At 34.7% G+C, this 18476-nt stretch overlaps 1 protein-coding gene across 1 annotated transcript; it reads right to left on the minus strand.

Annotated features, from left to right (window-relative positions):
- Nucleotides 1-1178: 1178 nt before the first annotated feature.
- Nucleotides 1179-17112, minus strand: LOC124355557 (neurabin-1-like). Its single transcript, XM_046806720.1, has 9 exons — nt 17101-17112; nt 14079-14294; nt 12677-12835; nt 11840-11933; nt 9623-9772; nt 8926-9057; nt 8215-8336; nt 5732-6006; nt 1179-2784 (listed from the first exon to the last, which is right to left on the minus strand). Coding segments are annotated over exons 1-9 (1161 nt in total). The 3' UTR covers nt 1179-2783.
- Between the last annotated feature and the right edge of the window lie 1364 nt (nt 17113-18476).

Below are 18476 nucleotides of genomic sequence, written 5' to 3' on the forward strand. Positions count from 1 at the left end.
TTGGCAGAAATATGTAACTAATGTGATGCACAAGAAGTATTTATCTATCACATTAGTGTGGGCAACTATTTAATAAAATTTAACCCCAGTTTGCATCGTATAGCAACAGAAGGTTGCTTTGGTTAGTACAAAACTACTAATCAAACAATTGTTTCTAAGTCAATTGCTGTTATAAACACTTTTATTTTGGCATCACCAAAATGTTAACTTTCTCTATAAGAACGAACGTAATGAAAGGTAAACTCTTTCTACAAGCATCTAACACTGGTAATTTTACATAATTATATGTGCTCAAATCTCGTTAAAAAACAAAAGAATCTCAGTGATTACCTACTAGAAAAAAAGAATTTACTGCACTAAAATTAAGATTTGTTGTAACCGAAAGCGTCAAAGTACCTTCATTGTACCAAAGTTTCTGAAATGTTGCTGCACCAAGTGGAGATTGTGTATTATGCATTTCTTGCTCCAGGCAATCATTGTACAACTTATTCTCTAATTAATAACATTAGGCCAAATTGTCTGGAAAGACTGTATCTGATTACAGTTAGACTTTTAGTAAGTACAATTTTGCTTGTTCCTTCATTTTTGCTAATTTGAGTTTATGAGGTTTCTAAATCGTTCTACATTATCAAAATGCTATTCTTTCTCAATCAACTTTATCTGCAGAAACAAAAAGATATCACGATTAAAGGTATCATGTTTTATTTTTTAAACCAGACCACCAGTATTTTCATTGCAGAGAATTTCAACTAATTCCTTTCATCCCTAATAATTTGCTAACCAGAAAACAGTTTAAATTACTAATTTTTTACAGTTTCACGTCCATCTTCATCTGCAATTCGGCAAACTTTTGGTATTTACTTGAATTTAGGAAGTTGATGGGTGTGCTGAGATTCGTACTTTTATACCTGAAAACCACTTTTACTATCCAGCTCTTTCCGTCCTTTTAAATGATTTTCATATTACAAAAGTGATTTTCCCTTGAACCCACCAAAAAAAAAAGGAACTAGCAAAACTGGTATCACAAAGGAGCTGCCTTTCAAGACGTATTGCTCAACTCCGAGTAGGTTGTGCACTGTTTACCTAGTACGAGTAGTGTATATACTGTCCTCAGGACTTTTAAAACATTCATCAGTGAATGTGTAATTCGTACATACATCACCATAAAGTGTAACAGCTTGTAGATAAATATCAAATTACTTCTAGTCCATATTACATTTTTTTGCTTTGACTTATGTTTTTGATTGTATTCATACACTTATTTATAAAATTTTAAATACACATTAATAATCTTCAAACTTGCCTACAAAAATGTAGTATATTACGACTTCCAGAGACAATGTTTAAAATATATAACTAAATCTAAATTAACCATACATTTTTATACAAATACTATGACCATTTACAAAACTGTTATGCATTAACATTTTAGTCTAGATAAAATGTACAATAGAGTTAGTTGTAAACTTCATCTGTTTTTACTAAGTTTTATTAACTTTGAAAAAACAGTTGATGGTAAAAAAAGAGGTTTTTACAAACAAATATCTTACAACTTAACTTACTCTGTTTATGATTTGTTCGACCAATGCATTAATTAGTCTCTCTATAAAACCTATGATCTTTCAAAAAAAACTGCTAAAAAACTTCCCATCGAGGTTGTTAATTTACAATAACATAAAACAAATAAAATTCATGATTTTCAAAGCCACTGGAAAGATTGACTAAAATAATCACTATTACATTACAAGAGATACAACAAAAATCTTAACAATATAATACAATAATTTATTAACAATATACTGGTTGTATTATCTTACATGAAAGAAATTGTAAAAAAACTAGTACCATTAAATTATTTCGTAACAAAAATGCAACACAGCTAAGATTGTTGTAAGTTTCATACGCTACGTTTATATACTTTTAAACAACACAACCAATTCGATGGACAATCCAGAAAATTAATATCACGTTCGATACGGCTATTAAACGTTTGGTGTATTTTTCAATACTGTTAATAGTTGTAATTATTGTAAAACTAAGGATTAATTTAATACTTGAGCCTTATACTGAAAATGTAGTCTAAATCGTTCAAGTAAAACCTTACTTCACTTACGACGGCCAGAATACAAACACAAAAAGCTGTACTGTTGCGAACAGCGACACATATATCGTCTCTAACACTAGGAGTATATCACATGGTGGATAAGCTTATTATTTACAATAGACACCGAGGGGGGACAGAGATCAAGCTTGGTCCCTACAAACGGAATCAAGTACTGCTGGCTCGGGAATGTCACGGGTCCCCGGCTAAATGTCATGGACGCACTAACTAACACTACGGGGCAGACGACAACACAGACCTTTTGATTTCAAACCTCATTTTCGACGATAATACAGTACACATATTCCAAAAGTTCTGTAGGAACTAACCGAAAATAAATTAAATATAAATAGTTTCAAACGATCTGTTATACCATGCAGCACATTACGATACGATTGCACCTAAAAGACATTGCACTTGACGTTTCGATGGCAGTAGTGACTTGGCTAAATGGATTACATAGAATGTTACAAGTACTTGTCGACAGTAACAGTAAATTTAGTTTTAACACCAAACGATGAACACACAATGTACAATACGGTTTCTACGTTTCTAGAGCTCATTAATGTACTTTGTTCTAGCTACACTAATTTTCATCAAAACAATTATAAAAACCAGAAGTAGGTGATATGCTCTGTGTCGCCGGACCTGGGACTGTCTCCTCGGTCAAGTCTTGACCAGATCTGGACAAAAAATGGAAACAATTAAAATAGGAAGTAGCATTGAGTACAAATCACAAGAGAAATACAATTTTGTGCTTCTCATTACAGTAACTCTCAAACATTTTCCTATATACATATATATATATATATATATATATATATATATATATATATATATACAGAGTGAGTTTTATGTCCTGGCACACCTGGATATAAATTAAACGGCCTGAGATATCTGTGTGAAACCTTGACCCTACCTATTATAACATATTTTTTTAATTTTTTCAAGTTGTTGAAAATTTTGCCCCCCTTTTCTAAAGGGGGGTAAAGGGGGGCAACTAAAAATTTTCAAATACAAACCCCTATCATGTGACCCCTCATTTTAAAGGGAATAAAAAAAGAAATCCAATAATGCAAACTAGAGGTCTCTACGTTTATTTTAACAGATTTTATGATAAATTTACAATTGAGTAAAGGGGGGCAACTAAACATTTTCAAATACAAACCCCTATCATGTGACCCCTCATTTTAAAGGGAATAAAAAAAGAAATCCAATAATGCAAACTAGAGGTCTCTACGTTTATTTTAACAGATTTTATGATAAATTTACAATTGAGTAAAGGGGGGCAACTAAACATTTTCAAATACAAACCCCTATCATGTCTCAAGTTTTTACACATGTCTAGCACACTGTCAAACAGCCGAAGGTGAACAGTTTGAACACCTGCTACATTAAAACAGGTAACTGGGTTTTAGAATTTGTGTTAGTGTTGACTCAAGTTACGATAAACAAGACAAGATAGTTACTGATTTTATTATTGTAAATTTGTCATAAAATCTGTTCAAATAAACGTAGAGACCTCTAGTTTGGATTATTGGATTTATTTTTTTTATTCCCTTTAAAATGAGGGGTCACATGATAGGGGTTTGTATTTAGAAATGTTTAGTTGCCCCCCTTTACCACCCCCCCTTTACTCAATTGTAAATTTGTCATAAAATCTGTTAAAATAAACGTAGAGACCTCTAGTTTGCATTATTGGATTTCTTTTTTTGTTCCCTTTAAATTGAGGGGTCACATGATAGGGGTTTGTATTTGAAAATGTTTAGTTGCCCCCCTTTAGAAAAGGGGGACAAAATTTTCAACAACTTGAAAAATTAAAAAAATATGTTATAATAGATAGGGTCATAGATATCTCGGGCCGTTTAAATTATATCCAGGTGTGCCAGGACATAAACTCACTCTGTATATATATATATATATATATATATATATATATATATATATATATATAACTTGATTTCGCAGATAACTGCCAATGGCAGAAACAAAATAGCCGATAGTGGCTAAAAATAGTGGATGATTAACTTGATTTATTTTAGTCCACATTATACTAGAACATACAGTACCTACAATTACAAATTAATATAGATTCAGTAATATATTATATCACTCAAACCAACTTAATCCTATCACGGTTTAATTATAGCAACACGCGGGGTATAGTTTTGGCGCTACGGGGATAAATTGATTGGGTCGCAAAACACACTTGTGTTTTTTATTATTTAAGAACTCTAGTTGAACAAAACTGTTACATATTTTACATCATTGTAAATGGTATTAAATTCTTTATAATATGGAGATACTTTAAAAACAATTAAGCAAATAAGGTATACTAAATCCAAATTGATACTTATTTGTACAAGAAATGTTTGTCTGTATCGTATCGTTTTATTACAATAAAGCTGCATGTCTTATACAAAGAACTATAAAAACAATATAACAATATGTCAGTAAAACAGTAGCTGCAGGAAGTTAAAAAAAAATATATGAATGTTTGTATGTCTTTTATAGACTCAGAAACTATATGATCGATCAATACAAAAATTTGTATGTATATTGATTTTTTCTCGTAGAAAGTTTATATCCTATGCCCATTGATGTAACTCCCACCAGGGGATGCTGCAAAATATAAAAGGTATCAAAGCGCTTTTACATTATAAACTGCAATTACAAAACAGGTAAGTATATTAAATAGCCAAACACTATTTGAAAGCGCTAACTTTTGATGTATATTTGTCATTAAAATAAATTTCTGGTTGAACTTAAAGCTTGAGTGCTAGACCACTTTATAATAAAGTACATTTACACGTACAATGGCTATAAAAATACACTTTTGACAGATTTTCTTGATCATGGCAACAAACTCTACATTGGCATTGGAAATTTATTTCTCTTGAACCAGAAGTGCTCATACACGGGCAAAGCTTACTAAAAGTGTGCGTAGCCACGGAAAACAGCTAAGTCATTGATAATGAAGAGAACGATAAATTGTTTGATATATTCCTCCTAGATCACTAGGCATGAAAACATGCAATGAACAAGGAAAACAGTACTGTTAATAAGTATTTGAAAAGTATGATGGCAGTACTAAAAAGCAGAATGATGATAAAGCAGCTGTGTCATAGCTCTCAACGCCCTGGAAGACATGTACTCTAACAGATGCACTCTACACATAACCTCACTGCAACGCTAGATGTGTCAAGTTCTATCAAGCAACAAATATGTAGTTCTATGCAGAACTTTACTATAAAACATTGCAGTTCAATCTTGTATTATTCTTGTCACTTCTAATAAGTTACAGTATTTAGGAAACATTAAATTGTTGTAATACTCGAGGGCTAGTATTAAAGTTTACTCTTAGTACATTTTTAAAATACAAAATTTGTACTGTGAAAGTCATGAATAAAATATGTGGACAAAAAGCAAATGTGTTCCAAACAATATCTCAATAATAGATATTTCCCTGAAAGGTTACAAAATGGTATTCCATGGAAGCGGGAAAATCTTGCAACAAGCTAAAGCTGAAAGAATGGTTAATGTATATTTTACAATAATGGTTACAATAATTAGCCTAATGTTCATTATATATGGTTTGTGTTCGAGCTCAAACTATGCAATCATACTAACTACTTTCTGCGACTGGCTTTCTCTGCGAGTTTCTCCGCCTTCTTGAGCAGACGTTCCTTCTCCTTCCGCTCTTTGTCATGCTGCCTTCTCTCCTTCTCCACCTGAACTCGCAACTCCTTGAGCTTGCGCTTGAGCCTGTGTTTGTCCTCTCCTCCTAGTCCCAGACTTTTGAGGTCCCTGGACTCCAGGGCTAAGAGGGTGGTCCCTGCCACTCCTTGCTCCAGGAACCGGGGGATATGTTGCTCTAGTCCTAGAGCCAGCAGCCATTGGCACACCTGTACACCACAAGTTGAGATTCAAAAATTTTCCATTAAATCGTCCTAGATTCAAGATTTCCATGGCTAGATTTGAAAAATGTCCTTAATAGTAAATTTTAATTTGGTAAGTGAAGTTCAGAAAACTTAAAACCTATCTTTATCAATAAAAATAACTCTCATCATACATTTATATACTCTTGGGGCTGATTAAAGACTCCTTGCAAAATGTTTTCGATTCTCTATGGGCAAAATGGAATCAAGATAATTCTAGTAGTGAAGTGAATAAAATGAAGCAATGCCTATGAAGCACTAGCCACGAGTTTAAGAATATTCTCAATTTGGTGTGAATAAACAAGTGCTTGACTCGTGAAGCAATTGCTCAATGAATGGAGAAGATTCCGGAAAATTCTTGAGCAATTGCTTTACATACGTATTGCTTGCTTCTCAAATTTGAAGCAATTGCTTCAATCCGATACCGATGGAACACCGATCTTTGTTTCAGTTGTCCAAAGCACCTTTCAATAATTACCCTCTCCCTCGCATGCGCAATGTTTGAAATTCACTTGTGCATCTCCTGCAGCTGGCTTAAAAGGTGTTACTAGCCATGGTGATACTCCATAACCCGAGTCTCCAAGCAAACGGGCAGCTCCATCAAATTTTGATATTACATCGCTAATTGGCATCATGTACGCTTCCCGGCCATTCAGCTGAAACACTTGTGAAACGTTCTTGGGCATCACAAGTCGCTTGTACATTGATACTGGCAAACCCCTTCCTATTAATGTACTCATCTCCCAAATTTGTGGGTTTTTTAATCTCGATGTGTGTGCAATCAAGAGCTCCAACTACTGTAGGAAGGCGAAAACGTCTTTGCCACAACAGTTTTGCTTCATTAATTTCATTATTCCTTGCAGGAAAGTGAATCCAGTTACCCGATCTTTCCACAATATTATTCAGAACTGAATCAATTGTCTTACATACAGTTGTTCGGTGTATGCCCATATCTTCGCCAATACCACTTTGAAATCCGGGATCACCAACAAATCTCAAAAAAACTTCCATCTTTTGTCTTGGTGATAGAGCTTTACCTCTAGTTTTCTTCATTTTCGGGCAAAAACTCATGGGCTAAGAAGTCCACACTTTCACTCTCAAACCGGAGCAACTCCTTACAACGGGTAATTTCTCTTCGTTCACCATAAAATTTGCGAGCTCGCACGTACATGAACTCGGCCATGTTGACATTACCGCCTAAGTCGAGGAATGAAGCGTGCCCTATGGCTTGCTTCATTTTTATCGAGCAATTGCTCCAAAATAATGAAGCACCACCGTTTTATTCACTTCATTTTATGTGCGATTACTTCACTCCAGGAAAACTCGAGCAATTCCTCGGCTAAGAATTTGTTAGCTGTTTTATTCACTTTAAATAAAGCAATTGCTCAAATATACCCAAGTAGAAGCAATTACTTCACTTTATTCACATCACCGTTAGGTCACAATTTTTCTTACTTGAAATTTGAGAAAACGTTAACAAAAGAAACACCAACTCTTCTGTAATACGTACTTGGAAAGGAAACAGAGAAACAAAAGATATCAGATTTATACAAAAGGATTTAACTTTTTGTTTTCTAGATACTAAAAATTAAATTCCTATTTTACATTAAAAGATTTAAAAAAGATAACCTATGGAAAATACCCAACATTGTAAGCAATTTAAACATAAAAATACAGGACAAACCTAAGCTAATAATTTAACCCCAATGATTATGAACATTAAGTGTTAATATCAATTTGATAACACAAGATAAAATGAAATCCCTAACTTAGGCCTCAACAACAAAAGAAGATTTTTGGTTAGAAATGTGTCATACAAAAAAGGGTCATATTATTCAATAAAGTCCTTAATATATAAAAAATTCTACTATGAAATTTTTTTTCCAGTGTATTCTAATGGATCGTTTAGAGTGGATGAATTTATAGAACATAACAGAGTATAATGTTTTGACATGGTGTGAACCAGAATAGTAAAAAATAGTTATACAATTTTTCTTGTAAGCCTAAGAAATAATGTTATATTGATTATTATACAATTAAATGATTGTTTTGAAACCAAATTAACCTAAGTGTACCCAAGAAAAACCTGATTTTCTAAAGATCTGCCGAATGCACAGCTGTTGCCATCACGAGAATTTATTACTTATATCAGTTTAGGCATTGATTGAGACATACCTGTTCCTTAGACCAGTCAGTTACGGGGGCCGTATGCCAGATGTGTGAGGAAGACTTCTTGTCGCTGACAGTCGAGGAGTTGAGGTCTGACGGCTGCGGAGGACTCCACACGTCACTTGAGTCTACAACAACATCCAACCTTGACTTGTTTTCTCATCGTTACTTTCACCCAATTCATGTTGTCAAGAACGGAAAGTATAGTATGTATGCAAGAAAAATTTTATACAGAAATGTTATAAAATTAATTCCAAGAAGGGATTTCCCTGATTTCATGAGCATACCTGTATGTTATGATAGAAATGAACATTTCAAATTCATTATGACATATTTCATACAGTATGCTACTTTCTATCCTCATGATTCAGATGAGTATTTCATTTAATCTACTACTATATTGTTACTTTTTAATAAAAAATTGAGAACCCGTTTTATTTTATTTTCTGGTTAAATATCGTACAGTACTTTTAGCCTTTTAATAATGTCCCAAAGATTTTGGTATGATAAAATATCACGGGAGGAGCTGAAATACAGGTGTGACCTTTAGCTGGCCATTACTAGGCATATTTTTAAACGAACTTTATTCTTTATTTTCACATAGATAATGAATGAACTGATAAAATTTCTTTGTAGACTACCGGCATGTAAAAACATACAGAATGTACAATAATGTTGAGAAGAAGTATTGCTATCAGCACAGAATGACAAGGTTACCTGAGGAGCCAAGCTTGGAAGGACTAGGGTCCGCCGTGACGATGCCGGGGGACACACTGCCTGAGGACGATGGAGAACTCTGCTGCCACGCGAACTGTGATCCCAGTGACTGAGGGATACAGGCTTTCTTGACTGAAACAGTGCAGCAATACACAATGAAAAACTCCATATCATACAAGTACGAGACATCTACTATAAGAATTCACTAATCCCTTCCTGTCCTTGCAAGTACATAATAATTGTGAGTATTTTTTTTTAACATAGCAAATGTCAATTTTGAACATCATTTTGACTTTTACCTGTTGATTTAAGTTACCAAACAGTCAGTGTACGCACGCTCGAGAAAATTTTAAAGGTATACAAATTGCTCACAAGCAAGGTTAAAAATGATTTCGGGGTATTGTAATGAGTCAGTATTCCATCAACGAATCTCACTTTACCTCAAAACGTGAGGTGAAGCCTAACAAAGTTGAGAAGCTATAAACAAACTAAAAGGCTTAAATGTTAAATGTGATGCTCCCATTGGTAAACAAGAATGTGGTGCATTTTCAAATTAAACATCAAAACATCCATTGGATTTTGCAGACATTGAAATCTCCCATGTGTAGTAACAAAGCAATGTCTAGAAAAAATCCCGTGGCAGAAATATCCTGTTTCTTTCATAATCTTTAGAAGCTGGCAAATCAATATGACTCACTCCTGGCATTAGCCTCGTTGACCGCCTGACTGAACTCATCCTCCAAGGATTGTGGGGCTGAGGAGGTCAGTTCTGCAGTGCGCCGCTCTCTCTCCGCCAGCACCTGCTTCAGCTGCTCGGCCAGAGACGGAGGAGGTCCAGCCAGTTGACCTGCGCATGACATTTTAAACACCAAAATTAATTTATAAGCCATTAGTGGCCATCTTTAGTTATATGTTTATTCATCATACTGCCACTATTTCGTTTCTTATAGTATGGCAAATAAAATGAAAACTTAAAAATAGAATAGTGTGATTTTCTTTAATATTAAAACAATGGCATGTGTTGAAAATGTGTAGTTAAATAAAAAAAAAACCCACTATAGTTATATAAAATTTACCAACTATTTTGCAATTTTATAAGAATTCCAACGGTACTTTAAAAAAATCTATCTATGCATAAGCGAGCACGACCACTTTAAAGGTACATTTGCACAAACCGGGAGCAACCAATATTTTGTCAGTTGAAATGCAACAGCTGTTTGGCATCAGTTATAAAAAATGTATGAAATTTACTGTTTGTTTACATCTATTCAAGAGGCATACATAAGAAATGTGCATGTTTATTCATAGATGGATTTAGTTAAGGAATGTATCATTGGAATTTTAATAAAATTTGCAAAACATATGATAAATTATAAATTTTGTATAGCTATACTTGTTTTGTTTATTATTTGACTTGAAATATTTTCAACAGGCGCCATTTTGATAATATTACAGAAAATCAAATATTTACTTTTTGTAAGTTTTCCTTGTATTTGTCATAATTTATGTAAAAACGTTTGGTATCTGTAGTTTTACTAGTTCTAGAGATATTTATTTTATAGACAACAGCAACTAGTGGCTAAACAACACATTCCCGACATATTATGTTTATAGGATATTTTTTATTTGGAATCATGAGTACTATCAGCTACAAAAGTTTGTGACACCCTGAATATACAGGTGATTACAAAAGGGTGATATTACACATAATTTAAAACAGCAAATGTCATATAAATAAATGTCTTGGTTAACTGCTAGCATACATTGTATTTTTTATAAAAAACTTAATATTTCTAGAACTAGTAAAGCTACAGACACCAAACTTTGCACATAGATAGTAATACAAAAGAGCAAAGTTTAAAAATATAATTGTGTGATTTGCTTTAATAACAAAATGGCCCCTAATGAAAATTTTAAAAGTCAAATAACAAGTCAGTATAGTTATAAAAATGCAAAAGATACCGAATATTTAGTTGTTTTTATAACAATTCCAATGCTACCTATTGCAATGAAATCCGTCACCACATAAGCGAGCATGACCACTTTATAGGCATGTTTGCACAAGCCAGGAGCAACGCAGCTTCTATCAGTTGAAGAAAGCTATCAGCTGTTTTGCAACAGTTAAAAAAATACAAGATGTTAACTATTTTTAAGTTTTGATTAAAATTCCAACAGTACTTTTTACAACAAAATCTGTCAATGCATAAGTGAGCAAGACCATATTAATGGTACACTTGCACAAATCGGGAGCGACAAATAGCTGATACCTCTCAACTGTGACACCCTTTAGTGAACAACCTGTATATGCAGCAGACATACTGACTACTGACGTACATCAAAACATTAGTGTTGGTTTTTTTTTTTTTTTTTTTTTTTTTTTTTCTCCTAGGACTAGAAGCTTATACATTGCACTTAGTCCTGTAAGAACCTTTGCGCTGCTTCCGGAGTCATAGGATATCCAGGATGGGTAAGGTTAAGGAGTAGGGGCCGCCTCCTATCGAGATCCATGAGGAAGAATTAGGGCACTACATCTCAAAGTCATCCTGGAAGAAGGGGAGGCCAGCTCTGAACGAGCCTCTACTGTCAAAGTAGGCAGGGGGTGGCACACCCTTGTTGAGGTTAACAAGAACCTCTGAGGGTAAGGGAACAAACCCCACCAACTCCAACAGTCATCTTCCACAGTAGATTAGACCTATCGAATTGCCCATGAACCCCAGAATCTCAACATTTGCGGTTAGTGATGTGCTGCTACTGGACATCCATAAGGTGGCCCCAGATTGAAGTGGCACATCGGTTTTTGCTGTGCCCAGTGGTGGGTTCAACTGGTAGGTATAAACCAGCCAGAAGTGATCCCTACTGGGTTAGTGTTCTTATTATTTGATCACTTAAAATGAAAAATAACAAAGCGTGTTACCTGAATGCCAGACTTCACTCCCATACTGTTGTGCGAAAGTCCGTCTCCGATCCTCATCATCTGAGCCCTCGTTACTCTCGTCCAGTCCATAGTCCTGTCACAAGAGAATACATGTTACCTCTCCAACACCCTAGCAAAACTTGTATCACATTGCAATTAACAAATTCGCAATGGGCGAAATTATCGCTTTTTAAAATAATAATGCAATAAAATAAAAGAAAGAAAATACCCTTATTTTTTTATAGACATGTTTTGAAGTAATTAATAGTGTCTATGAACATATTTTCAACATCTAAAGTGCAGCCAGTTAATTTTCAGATAGTATCAGAAAACTATTGTTACATGACCCACCGGTGGAGCACCACACATTTTTTAATAGACAGCGATTAAAAAAAAGATAATTTGAAAGTTTTATACGAGTATCAGTGCAAGAAACAAGCATATCTGAATGTAAACTTAGTTTGCACAATTTAACTAAGACAAGACAGAGTTTTTCTATAGATTTTTAAAATAAAGATAGGTGTCCTTTTCTGCTTCATTCTGTCTATTTGCAAAGATCAAAGCCGGTGCTTATTGTCATAAAACTGAATGAGGTGGAAAGTTGTTACAGATAGAAATAAACAGTTCCAGTACATAGACTGGATTTGAATCTGCACTATCTTTAACTCAGGCACAAAGCTGACCCTTTAAACCATTTAGATATCAGCTCCTTTTCCTACACCAACACCAAACTATTAAATTCAATTTCTTAATATCCTTATTACAGAAACACATCAACAGATGATCATAACACTATAAGCTTTGGCTTTTTTCAGGATTCCGAGACTGCACACTGACCGAGCTGCTGTTGCTGAGACCTCCGGAACGCTTGCCTGTAGGCAGCTGTCTATTTGCCAGTCCTCCCCTGGTAGCCAACTCTGCCTTGCTCTTGTGGGCTGACGAGTCCAGCAGCTCGTGGGGTGGCACAGCACGGTCAAACTCTTCCTTCACTGGCACCTACAACAGAGACGAGGTTCAAAAATTACAACAGGTTTTTAAAAAGCCAAACATATTTCCTGTAGACTATGGAATCAATGGAAACGGAAATCAATTCTTAACTAATGAAAAATTGATGATGTCCCTAAATAAACAAACGCAAAATTATCGTAAAAGGTGGCCCATTTAATGTTGGGTAACAAGTCAGTAAACTAACAATTGTCTGTTCATAGTTTCTGTAGTCAAGTAAATTAATCACATATGCATTTCTTCAATCTTCAATGAGATTAGAGAGGGAGTACTAGCAAAACTTCTGATCATTAACATGTCCACAACGTGTACAGTTGGAGGAATTTAGCTGTGCTCGTAGGGCCCAAATACTACCCTTTCAACAATTAAACGCTATCTGTGTGGCGGGTTGCGTTTACAAGCTAGCCGCTGAGATGAAGGCGCAACAGTCTCTTTAACGACTTTAAACTCACGATTTTGATTTGCAGATTAGTATTGACAAATACGTTATTTTCAAAAACACGTTAAACAACACTATAACAACTGAAAAACAAGGATAAGTCGTATTATTGGTATTCTCTTATTATTCAATTCCACCACAATCAGCACTCACAAAACAGACTGATTGTAGTGAGTGTGATGAGTTATTTGGGTCATTACGATTCCTGAAAGGAGGGTTTTACACATGAGTCACAGGAAATGTTTTCGGGACGCAGCGCATAATGCTACCTTGCCACCCCTCTCACCTATCACCACACACTCAAGGTCACGTGCGCAGTTAAAGTCCTCGAACCGTACCCCATAGAGTACACTCGATCTTTCACAACTTCCGTTGTGTGCCTGATCATGTACACACCGGGCTTTTGTAAAACGCATAATGCGTCCGATGGGATAAACATTGTTATGCAGTTCCTTATTAAGTTTTTGTTGTTTGCCCCTCAGGGGTGGTTAGTTAAATTTGATCCCACACTTAAATAAATACCTCGGACTATTGTATACCCCGTTGGGCACACAATTGTATAATTTTTTAAATACGCCTTGGGGCGCACGAGGAAACGTTGAAAAAACATATTGAAATAATTTTTTGTGTGCAAAATAGTGAAGCCTACATACTATTCTTGTTATATTTAGATATTTAATTTTTTTTTTAACTATTATGGTTTTTTGCCATTACTATTTAAAAAACGGCAAGTAAAAATGTCTGGAAATAAGCAGTTGTTGTGAACATATTAACTTTACGATAAACTCAACAAACCTTGCGCTCGACAGTAGCGGTCTTGTCCTGTTCATCCGGACTGTCTTCTGCCTCTGAGATCTCAGCACCCAGTTGCTGTAACAGCGGCTGTACTGCAGTGGGACGGCGAGTCAATTGTGGGGTGGTGAGTCGTAGTGGGCTACAGTCGTGGGGAAGGTGGACCGGCAGACCCGCCTTCCGCTGGGTCTCAACCAGCTCTTGCTCCACTTGGATGATCTAACAAGCAGAGTATAGATCGTTATAATTGGTCCTGCGATGACCTGCATACTTATGCATGTTAAAAACAGATTCTCAAGAGAATAGCAATCATATTTTTCCATCTCATGATTAAAAAGTGTTTCAAAATCTATAAAACCACTCAGAAGCTAAATCAAAGGTCCTAGTAAGAAGTTTTTTCCCACCGAAAATGAGTCTGTACATTTTCTTTGAGGTACTAAGGCCCTCCAAAGTTATATATAAAAATATTTTTTCACAACAACAATTAAACTAGTAAATAAATATTACAAAACGTGGCACATTTTGTGAAAATAAATTTTTTAAAACATTACATTCTTGTCTATAAATCATTCATGTATTATTTGAAGGATTTATAACTAAGATAATAAATAAATGGTATAATTCTTATGCTGAAATTGATTAATTTCTTTTTTTATAGGTAAACTGAATTTGAAGTTCAAATCTCGTTTTAGCAGTGATTGTACTAATACGCATTGAAACAAAGAATATGACTTATTTAATTATTTGGGGTTACATACTCGTTTTGTCAATGCAATCGATTTTTTCCGGCTTACAACCAGTACTATTGTTAAGACAGACTAGAAAGTCATAAATAAGACTACTGGGAAATAAACCAATTTTTTAGGCTTCTCTTCCTTACTCCTCCATGTTTTCACTATCAATCTCCAGAGCTCACTACGGACCACTTAATATATATATATTGCAGGCTGGCTGTTATACTAGGGAAGCCTGTCTGCAAGTAATGACCAATTCTCAAAACCATTCAGATTTGTTTGCTTATCAGTTATATTTGTGATAAAGGTGGCTGCTTAGTAGTGTATTGAAATATGCATTACTACTAAATTTTAGTGACTACTTTGGAAGCCACTTTTATACTTGTCTTTATCTACTACTAGTTATTATGCGATATAACTCAAGGTGTAGAAAGTCCCACACGAGCTTGATAATTTCCCGTACGATTACAGGTAAAGCAATAAAACTTGGTACATCATCACTGCACCTTTAAATCTACTTTTTGAAGTAACTACCATTTTTTATCATGTCAGGAAGATGACCCGCAAGTAGATAGAGAACCCCCCCCCCACCCCCCCCCCCCCCCACCCCCCCCCCCCCCCACCCCCCCCCCCCCCCACCCCCCCCCCCCCCCACCCCCCCCCCCCCCCACCCCCCCCCATGTGAAAACCAATTTGAATTTTGTTGTTTAGTAATGTTCAACATCAAAATAGTCTCAATCACTTGTCCTCTGAAATATTCTTATTCCAGTGTTGTTGGATTAAATCTGGAACAAGGCCAGTGTAATTATTTGTGCAACTATGTAGGCGGACAAGGAGATTCAGAAGCCACATTAAACTGCTCTCTGAGCATGGTTTTGTGAGGTACAACAATGCTGTTTTTTTTCTATGAATACCCGTTCTACAATTTTCTTATTTTCAGAGCATGCAAGTCTCCGACATTATACAGTCCAATGTTAAAAAATGTGAGTAATTGACAAGTAATTATATATACTTTCTAAAAGCATTTTTTATATTGCTATGCAAAAATTAGTAACTAATATAAGTGTGATCAATCTTAAAATTTCAAAGGAAAAATCTGGTGTATAAAAATGGATAACATAATATTTTATTACGGAATGTAAACAATAATTTTTGGCTAAAGTTTTTTACTCTGAGATTTTTTTGAGAAAATATTGGTGTTGAAGATTGAAAATTTTCTCTGTGTCTACAGTGATAAATGAGGAGGAGTAAATATTCATTAGAAATAGTTGAGAAATTTCCTATTATTGCTTCGGAGCTGCCAAATTTAACTTCACACGATGAGAAAGTTTCAAATGAACCAAATAGTTGAATTTTCATGTTTGAATCTCAAAGAGGTAATAACATATACAAATTTTAATGTGTAAATTAGTGGAAATGATCTTTTGCTCAAAAAATTAGCTAGGTTTTAATTTCGTTATGGGTTTATGTGGTTTTAAATTTATATGATTTTTAAACCCCCCTTCAACGTGTTTTTTAAATAATTACCATTCATAACAAATTGGCCTTAGAAAGTTGTGCTACATGATTTAATACATTTATATTGTTTCCCGTTTTATTCAGTTTTATTCCGTTATCTTCCGTAATATTGCTGCAAGATAGCCATTTCTATGACAACTGCCAACGTAGCACAATTAGTTTCTAGCGTTGTTCTAACTAGCGTTTTTGTCAGCAATTCCTTGTGTTCCTCTGTCAGTTAGTGTTTGCAACCTTAGTGATGTATACGCTGTAAGTCGCAACAGTGCCAGAACAGCTTACCACCTTGTTTGTTGCATGTCAACCCCGTCCTGCAGTAGTTTTAATTGGTTTCTAATACCAAGTGTTATATTGTTACCATTGGAAAATATCCTATTCACTAATATAGACGATTGGCTTCGTTTGGCGTGGTTGATAACATGGAAACGCAGAAATTGAAGAATAACTTTAGTGGGCATGATACATAAAACAAATAACAACAATTAAAAAAAAGACACTACAAAGTATTTTTTATCTTTTTATTTTACAAAAAATAGTATACATTGAAACTATACAAAACTCATCTCTTGAAAAGAACCAGTAAAAAAATAAATAATTCAGTAAAAACATTATAATTTTTAGGTACTCAAAAAAAAACCGTTTAAGGGGTTAATAGAAGTGGCTTGACTCAAGGATTATTGTATTTTTAAACGGAAAAAGTGGACAGAAGCTGTCAACAGCCTTAATTGAAGTTGTATGGAGATTACTCGGTTACAAACGTATTGCATTTTCAATACAAGGTACTTCATGATGTATTGGTATTTCCATTACTGATGCAGTTTATACCTCTAATTATGTCACTTTTGTAAACTTTATACTTGGTGCTGCACTTATAAATTATATGGTGTATTGCATTTCAATCTTATTTTCATTCTTACAATGTACTTTGTTTAAATTGTAAATATTGGCACATTCTGTAATATTATGTATTCAGCGTAAAAGCCATTTCGAGCTCAAATGAATCTCTCTCATGTGAGTGTAATTGATAAAGACGCAAGTTTGAAAGTGTCTCAATAATTGTCATGTATTTTTTAACAAGAATACCTGGTTATCCATTTTTTATTTATAGTTCTAGAATAAACTAGGACTAAAAGCCATCATAACTTATACGTACAAAGAAATTGTAAAACATCTTTCTTTTACGTTGTATCCTCAATGGCTGCTAGATCTTGGTAACTTGCACAAATTGTGATGTAAACTCCTGATGAGGAGAGGAAGCGATATAACCTGCCAACAATAGGGCATTACGTGTGGACTGTTTCAGAGCCAACTACGTGTAGTGTTGGCCGATGCGGAAGTGGCCGCCTTGAAGGCTAGGGTGAGATCTTTACTCTTGCTGCTGTGTCAACGCATGTCTCAGCTTGCTCCCATACTAACGCTTGTACTAACACGACGTGGTGTTGGGCGGGCACACTAATCTCAAAAACATTATTGTTTACTAGGGTCAACCTAAAAGTTCTGAGATACTGAAGAACGATATATATCTCTATAGCATCACATGAAACTGAGTTTACCAAATTTAAACATTTGTGAGATAGATCTTAATTTGCAACATTGTGATGAAAATTTAAAACGAAAGTTAATATTAAGGAAAATATGTTGTGTATCAACCTATGACATTGTCACTTCAACATGAATTAAAGGTATGATAGAAATTTGATCCATAACAGTGGTCTTGATTTTGTAGACATTTTTAGTGTGAGGAATATTTTTTCATGTAGGAGGGTTATCAATTTGACATAATAAAACCTGATGACAAAGATTTAGCTGGCAAATCATGCAGTGGTTGGTTACAGGTGTATTTTTGTATTGTCACTTAGTCCATACAGACAATTTTCTAATGTTCCAATTTGCTAAGAAAATAGAGTAAAGGCGTTTGAAACTATTGTTACAATGATGAAAAAAAGTTATGTACACAGTTTTCTTTAGACGTAGCGGTTTGGGATACAGATGTCTGCCATAGCAGATTGGTGCCTAAAAGTTGTGCCGAACTTGAATGCCTTGGGCTCAACGTTAATGTAAACCATTGCAGTGGTTTGTTTCACACTGTTACGCAAACTCTGTCGTTTTTTTGGCCTAAGGCAATGAAGCATACATCTAATCAACTTGCTAT

This window comes from Homalodisca vitripennis, chromosome 2 (genome assembly GCF_021130785.1).
Source record: "Homalodisca vitripennis isolate AUS2020 chromosome 2, UT_GWSS_2.1, whole genome shotgun sequence".
Taxonomy (NCBI): domain Eukaryota; kingdom Metazoa; phylum Arthropoda; class Insecta; order Hemiptera; family Cicadellidae; genus Homalodisca; species Homalodisca vitripennis.

What these genes read in the sequence shown, in the direction of transcription:
- LOC124355557 (XM_046806720.1), bottom strand. An exon ending in CAACGAGGCTAATGCCAGGA is followed by an intron (nt 9,058 to 9,622) that starts GTGAGTCATATT and finishes GCACTGTTTCAG; the next exon opens with TCAAGAAAGCCTGTATCCCT. An exon ending in TTCCAAGCTTGGCTCCTCAG is followed by an intron (nt 8,337 to 8,925) that starts GTAACCTTGTCA and finishes ATGTTGTTGTAG; the next exon opens with ACTCAAGTGACGTGTGGAGT.